Genomic DNA, 7,802 nt, shown 5'->3' with positions numbered 1-7,802 from the left:
GCCTTTGGTGCTTGAAGCCTGGTCCCTTCGGCCCTTCATGATCACACTTGTTGGTGTGCTGCTTCCATGTCGGCTTTCTTTCTTATACACATAGGAGTGACTCTCTGTGGCGTCATTGTAATATGGAGGAAGGCTTGGTTTGAAATGCAATGGCTGTCCGGTTGCTGCTGTTCCCATGTTGGCCTCGCCCTTCATCCTGGCTATGAATCCTATCCAAGGTCCCTGGCATTTAACCTTCTCATGTATAAAGATAGCTCTTGTTTATTTCATGAAACAGGAATAGTTTGTGGAAATACAGGAAGTCATTAAAGGCACATTCATCAACGAAGGGCAATCTTTTAGCTTGTAGGTGCTGTATTCAAAGCCACGGTGCATAGCCCAGTATATAAGTATAATTTTATTCAAGAAAACTCTTTTTTAGGCACCCAGGTGGAGGACCTGTGGGCGATACTGCCTTCTTCTTTCACACCAAAGCTCATTTTGAATACCAAAGTGTCCAAAGCCATGTTGATTTCCATAGCTCAGTTTTAATTAAAGTGCACATTCATGATTGTATAAGCCCATCTGTGGATTGGGAAAGGGAATTCATATAAGGGAAAATTAACTTCTTGTTATTAAAAGTACGCTGCCTTTCTAATAGGTACAATAGAGCTCTAGTTCTCCCCAGACCCAGGGGTGGTTTCTTGTTTAAGAATTAAAATATTAGCAAGTTAAAATGATTTTTCTTGTTTAAAACTTTTTGGAAAATACTCTTCATTTGACTTTAATGATAAGACCTCCCCCCCCCACACCTCCCCACACCACCCTCCCCCCTTTTCTTTCATTCTTTTTTTAAGGAGAGAGCTATCATAGGCTATTTTCCCCTAGGGAGCCTTGGGGTCGAGAGCTCTTGACTTTATGGAATAATGTTGAAGACTGATTCCATTGATTTTTATTTTATTAACAGGAAGAACTTCTGTATGATTCTCTTTTTAGGTAAATTCATGGTACAGTCTCAAGGTAATGTTCTTTGTAATTTGAAGATATACCATGAATTTTCTTAAGGGATGTTACTTTGTGGACCCCGGTGTGCCAGACCAAGTCACAGTGTTGTCCGTCTCCCAGTATTCACGTGGAAGTTGGACACTGAGCAGGGAAACCTGAAGAAGAATGGATGCATCTGAATATGGCGCTGGAGAAGGATTGCCGGGTGCTGCCAAAGGAGCGCACAAGCCCCTCTTGGAAGAAGTACAACCAGAAGCTCCTGAGAAGCAAGGGTGGACAGATGTACTTTGGACATATCACAGGAGAAGGACACCAGGCTTGATAAAGTAGAGGGGCAGCAAAACAGAGGGAGACTGTTGGCAAGATGGATCGACTCAGCGGCTGCCACGATGGGCTCAAGCATGAGAACAATTGTCGGACGGCACAGGACCGGGCAGGATATTGTTCTGATTGTTGTTCAAAATAACAAAAACAGAAGAAAAAAACCCTGCCACTGGAGTCAGTGCCAACTTAATGTGACCCCTCCTGTGGGTTTCCGAGACTGGAACTGCTTATGGGAGGAGAGAGCAGTCAGTCTCTGCCATAGCTGCGGGTGGTTTTGAACTGCCAACCATGAGGATTGCAGTACAAAATCTAACCACTACCCCACCAGGGCTTTCTGTTCTGTTGTACATAGGGCCTTCAATGAGGCAGAACAGCAACAGGGCACGTGACTTTCCTCTTTAATAACATTTCTGTGACCCCCAATTCCTTTGTAAAATTGCCTCAAGGAAAAGGTCAGCTAAGTTTTGCTCTTTCTGTGCGCAGGGTTCTTGGTGTGTTATCATTACCAGGATCCACAATAGGTGCCTTTGTTCTTGTTGACTTTCCCTGAACCTTCCTGCAGGTGTAGACCTGCCTGCTGGGTATCGGAAGCCCCATGGGGCCAGGCTATGGTGGACTCCATGAAGGGACCAGCTTTCAGAGAGCCCTGTGTAGCAGCATTGATTTGCATCTGATTAATCGATGCTTGATGAAGCAATGGGTGATGGGTGCTGTAGGTTTGCTTTCTTTCCTTAAATCCTGCTTCCTAAAGCTTTGTGGTGGGCATGATGGGAGAATGTCTTTGTGGAAACGAGAAGTGTAAGAGATGAAGCAAGTCATGCTGGGAAAGGCATTCAGCATATTTAACTTGAACTTGAACATTGAACATTGGCCACCGAGGTCAAGTTCTGACCCCAGTGCTCAGCCCAGTGCCAAGTTTTCTGTCCAGTCTTAATAGTTAGCACCATATTATTGGAATGCTTACAGTATAGTCCCTTCTTGTGCCTGTACCTTGTATCATTACTGTTTATGGTAAAAATAACCATTATCATTTAAGATTATCATCTTAAATAGGAATATGTTGCATGGTATTTATATCTGTCCATATACATATATACAGACATAAATACACTGTGTTATATAATAAATATACTTCATGCTATACTTTTTGTGATAACTTATTTCCATTCATTTATTTCCATCTTCATCTTTTATTTATTGGTCTAACATTGCATCCTTCTTTTCACTTCCAGTTCTTAGCTTTTGGCAATGCTGGTTGATCTTGGCCATTGGAGAGTTTTATTTCATTCTCATCTTTTGATTGGTTGGAAGTTTCATCAGCATTTCTTCTCGAGGTTCTTGGCTGATGATAACCAGCCGTTACTTGTCAGTTTGGGGTGATAGGAACTCTGTGCTTTCCGAGTAGAGTTGGACTGCATTGGTGTGACAGTCCAGGTAGACACATTCATAGACTCTCATATGTGGGTAAGGAAAGAGCTTTACATACAGAGCAATTGTGTATTGAGAAAACATTCCAGCCCAGTCCAGATCAAGTCCATCAGTCTGATATTAGCCCATATGTCCAATACCAATCTATAAAGTCCTCTTCAGACTCATGAAACACATGCAATGATGCCGAATGCAGGAAGATCACAGGCCAGTTGCTGGGAAGTCTTGTGGATCCAGTGGCAGTGGAGGTAATTCAACGCTGGCTTGGGTCTCCACATGGCTCCTCCAGCTCCAGGGCTCTAGAGTAGCTCCATGAGTCATGCCGGCAGGAAAACGAAGCAAAGTCTGTGCGTATCTGGCCGCCAGTGAGCTATTTATCTTTATAGTGCCTTCAAATGAGCTCATCAAGCTGCGACCTGAGTAACAGGCTAGCCACCACCCTTTGCAAGTTGACAACAGATTCTGTAACCACCACAATCGGGTTTTCAGTGGTAGGTTTTCGAAGTAGATTTTACCAGGATTTTCCTTCAATGGGCCGTTTGAGTGGACTTGAGCCACTAGCTTTTCCATTAGCAGCCTAGCAAGTGAACCATTGACACCATAAAGGAACTCCGATAAAGAAAAAAGTATATGTGTTTAGTAAATGCTCACAGGGCATGAATTATTTTGATCGTGTAAATATTCAGAAATGAGCAATTTTTGTGCGTGCTGTAACAAAGCCTACTGCTGACTTCCAATGATCCTATAGGACAGAGCAGAACTCCTTGGGGTGTCCAAAGTGGTACGTCTTTTCAGAAGCAGGCTGCTGCATCTCTCTCCAGAGGTGGGTCTCTGGGTCTAAACTGCAGACCTGTTGGCTAGCAGCCTCTGCTTAACCCACTGCACCACCAGGATTTCTTACACACTGTGAAGTTCAACGTGTGATCAATTTCATGATACATGCATAGAAACGGTAACATTACAAAGATGGTGTGCATTGCTCTCAGACGCATATTGATTTCTTCTGGCCGTGCCTGTCACTCAGCTGTCAGGGTCCACATTGATACATTTGCAGAGTGTATCACATGATCCTGGACGCTGACACGCTCATTGACTAGGTGGATTACGAGAGCCCGTGACCCATGGGAAGGCTGGAGTGAGTGTACTCACTCGATCATGCTTCTCTTTCCTTTTCCTTTCCTCTGTTTCCCAGCCCTCTGTGCCAGGCTTTTCTTCTGCTCAGAATTTGATGTCTTACAGCAGATATACATATATACACCAGTGTAATCATATATGAATATTTAAATATAGATGAGATGAGAAGCTCATCGAGCAAGGCATCGAGAGTGAGGTAAGGTCTGGGATGAGTGTTGTGAATGTCAGAATTCCCAAACTTGAGCGACTTAGTAACAACATGAATTATAGCGAGTTCCCTGCCCTCGAATTTTTGATGGATCCATTCAGACTAGGCTGGAATCTTGGAACCTTTCTTGGAATCTTGGAACCTTTCCAGCAAGTTCCTGGTCAAGCAGGGGCTGCCCACCAGGGGGGGCTGTACTTTGAGAAAGCTTTTCATGTGCTTGTGAGGAGGAAAGTGGGTCCCCGACAGAAGAATGAACTTGTCCAAGATCTTACAACTGGTCAACCTGGGTGAGCATCGGGGCTAGAATTAGAACTGGTGCTTCTGACTGTGGCCCTGTGGTTCTCAACCTGTGGGTCATGACCCCTTTGAGGGTTGAACAACTGTTTCACAGGGGTCGCCTGGTTCATAACAGTAGCAAAATTATGAAGTAGCAATGAACATAATGTTATGGTTGGGGGTCACCACAACATGAGGAACTGCCTGAAAGGGTCGCGGCATGAGGAAGGTTGAGGACCACTGTCCTAGGTCTCTTCTTTGCTCAGCGACAGCCGCTGGCATATCAACTCTCTGTGTTCCTGGTGCCTGAAGAGGTTATCAGGAGAGACCAATTCCTGGAGAGGGACATCATGCTTGGTAAAGCCGTGGTACTGGGCACAGAGGAAGACCCTCGGCAAGATGGATGGACGCAGTGGCTGCAACAAAGGGCTCCACAAGAACGATGGTGAGGCTGGTGCAGGACCAGGCAGTGCTTCATTCCTTTGTCATGGCGTCACTATGAGTAGGAACACCTCAGTGACACCTGACAGCAACAACAAAGCTCTCCAAAGGAGCCCCGGTGATGCAGTGATGAAGCACGGACTCAGCTGCTAAGTGCAAGGTGGGTGGTTCGAACCTGCCAGCTGCTCCGTGGGAGAAAGACTTTGCAGTCTGCTTCCATAAAGATGACAGGTGTGGAAAACCTCTGGGGCAGTTCTACTCTGCCCTACAAGTCGACTCAACTCCGTGGCAGTGGATTGAAGTTGCCCAGGAGTCTCTGTGTGGAACAGACAGTTCCTCGAGGACTCCCAGGCCCTCAGAAGTGAGACTTGGCAGCCTTCTTCTGAAAGGTCCCGGCTCAGAAAACCCTATGGAGTGCAGTTCTGCCCTTGAACACATGGGCTCATGTTTGGAAAGGGGCTCTGTGTGGCAGCTGATTGGTTTTTGGTTAAATTATTCCAATATATTTCAGTTCTTCATTTTCATTTCAATGTAATAATTATGATATGGGACATTTGCCTCTCAGTCACTATTTAGAGAATAATATGAATATTGTCATTTCTCAGACATAGGCTATTATAAACACAGGTCTATATTATGTCAAGGAAAGCAAGTTAAAGATAGCATGAACTCTACAAGTCACCGTGAGAAAAATGAGTCCATTTTCACCTGGACCTAATTTCGGTATGATGTTATTCCACTGTGCGAGGGCTTTAAAAAGTTTGTGGAAAGCTGGAATTGTCCCATGTTAGATAATCACGCACTGAAGTTCAAAAGGAAGCCTTTCCACAAGGACAGAGTTAGAGAGTTAGGAAGGAAGGCGGAGCGGAAGCAGGATGCCCGTGGAGGAAATGGGATGAGCACTGGCCCTCGAGAGCAGTGCTGCGGATGAGCTGGGGCAAGATGTATAGGGCTTGTCGAGTGTAAACCTGAGGATGTGCTCTGTGAGCCTCACCTAGTGGGCAATGAAGCCTCTTAAAAAGATAATAAAAATTTAAAACATGTTTAAAGCTTTTTTTTTTAAGTTAGACTTTTCTACAGTATTCTCTTGCCTGTATTTTCATGATGGGAAATACTGTTGGAAATGTGAAATGAAAATGTTGGTTATTGTTGATTGTCTTTAAATGAAGACATGTCGTGAAATTGTTTTTATTTATTTTTTCCTATTTTGAATAAATTATTTGTGAAATTTTTTTGAATGGGCTATGAAGTGTTTCCGCTTCCTCAGCCCACAAAGTACCGAGGGTTGTGTTGTTGTGGGCGCTGCTGATTGACTTGGCATCAGTGGTTTCCTGACCCGGATGCGAGTGTCAAAGTCGCACTCATGGGCCACACAGTGCACGTCCTTGCCACCTGCTCATGGCAGTGGAGAGCTTCGTCCAAAAATAAAGACCTGGAATGGCCAGAACATTTAAATGCATACCCCTCCCACACACACACAGCCCCCAAACATTGGGGAAGAAAGTTCCATCGCTTAGTGATGGACTCCAATCAATAATGTTGACTAAGAGCCTCAGGAGTGCGTTGTTCTGTGTAAGTTCAGTGGACTCAGCATGAGGTCACCAGCACCAGTGGCTTCCATGGTTTTGCCCAGAGGGGCAGCCTTTGTGCATGTGTAGACATGCCTAACAAGCATTTGTTGAAAGAACTGATGTATACATAACGAAGGCCCACACGATGATTATTTTCACTGTAGGTGATTTGCCCCATATCCGGATATGCCCAGACTTAAAAAGCTGAAGTTGACACTGATTAATTTCCTTGCTTGGCAGCACAGCAAGCCATGTTACAATCTGTCACTTTGGGGAGAGGGAGATGTGCCCATCTTCCCACACTGTAGCCAGACATGGCGTGCAGGTCACACTTCTGATCCTAATGCCACCTTCTGTCTTTCCAGCGTCTTGTTGAAGCTGCAGAGGAAGCACATCTGAAACATGAATTCGATGCAGACTTGCAGGTACGTCTTTATACTTTGATTCAGTGTTTTCTTGGCCAAAGGAGGGATACCAGGCATGTAGGAATACCAAGTTCCCAAGACAGGCTTGTGAGAGGTTGGCATCCAGCTGGGGGGCAAGGCAGGATTATGATGCTCAACCTTTCTTTCTCTCGTACATGGAATTAGATTTCTATGAACTGCTCCCCAGCTTTGAGAGATCGAAACCAGGAAACTGACCGCAATCAGCAGAGCTCTTAATTATAAACTGATGATGTTGTTAGAAGAGTCTGTCCACATCCTTCCTCTGTACTGGATTTTGAATACAAGCGAAGGAAAGCAGCATAGCAATGGCTCTACCCTTAATTGGCTATTAATTGTATTTTAAAAGTGAAATGACCACTCAGACCTGGGCTTTGCGTCTTTGCATGTCTGTTTAGTCAGCACCATGCATTTGGTCCTGGGGCGCCTGTGTGTGTGACTGGGTGTGAAGGGTTGGGTGTTGGTTTGCATGGAGAACATCATAGAAGGAAGTGAGTGAGTTGCGTAATACTCACAGGTGCCTGGGGTCCCTCCTGAAGGAGCTTTCATCTGTACTGTCCTGGTGAGCTCTGTGGCTTTTACAAGAAGCAGTCCCAGGTCTTTAATTCTGTGATGGCTGGAATATATTTCCCTAAGTGGCGGGCAGCCACAGTTAGGAGATGTTGTTGATTTTTGCCACATTTTCCTTAAAAACTGGAGATAAGGCAGGCACATATCTACAAAAAGAAATAACAATGCGAAAAATGCATCTTCCTCCTGTGACTGCATCTCTTGTCCTCACTCCCATCTATTACCTTTCACATCTGCGTCTTCGGTGGATACAAATGACTCATTGAAGTGGAGGATTAAGGAACAGTAGGAAAGGGTTCCTTTACAGATGTGCAGGGAGGATTAAGGAACAGTGGGAAAGGGTTCCTTTACAGATGTGCAGGGAGGACTGAGGCACAGTGGGAAAGGGTTCCTTTACAGATGTGCAGGGAGGACTGAGGCACA

General features: G+C 45.0%; 1 protein-coding gene across 1 annotated transcript in view; it reads left to right on the top strand.

Moving 5' to 3' along the window:
- The window catches only part of CACNA2D3 (calcium voltage-gated channel auxiliary subunit alpha2delta 3), a 982,973-nt gene that overhangs the window by 308,019 nt on the left and 667,152 nt on the right, over positions 1 to 7,802 (top strand). Inside the window, exon 6 of the mRNA XM_004702433.2 lies at positions 6,732 to 6,791. Coding sequence (XP_004702490.1) covers positions 6,732 to 6,791 — 60 coding nt within the window. The remainder of the gene's footprint in view (positions 1 to 6,731; positions 6,792 to 7,802) is intronic.

The sequence above is a fragment of the Echinops telfairi genome, unplaced genomic scaffold, assembly GCF_000313985.2.
Source record: "Echinops telfairi isolate 266 unplaced genomic scaffold, ASM31398v2 ScPeMD7_31;HRSCAF=116, whole genome shotgun sequence".
In the NCBI taxonomy this organism is placed as follows: domain Eukaryota; kingdom Metazoa; phylum Chordata; class Mammalia; order Afrosoricida; family Tenrecidae; genus Echinops; species Echinops telfairi.
The sequence above is the reverse complement of the archived record's forward strand: the minus strand, read 5'-3'. Positions and strand labels throughout refer to the sequence as shown.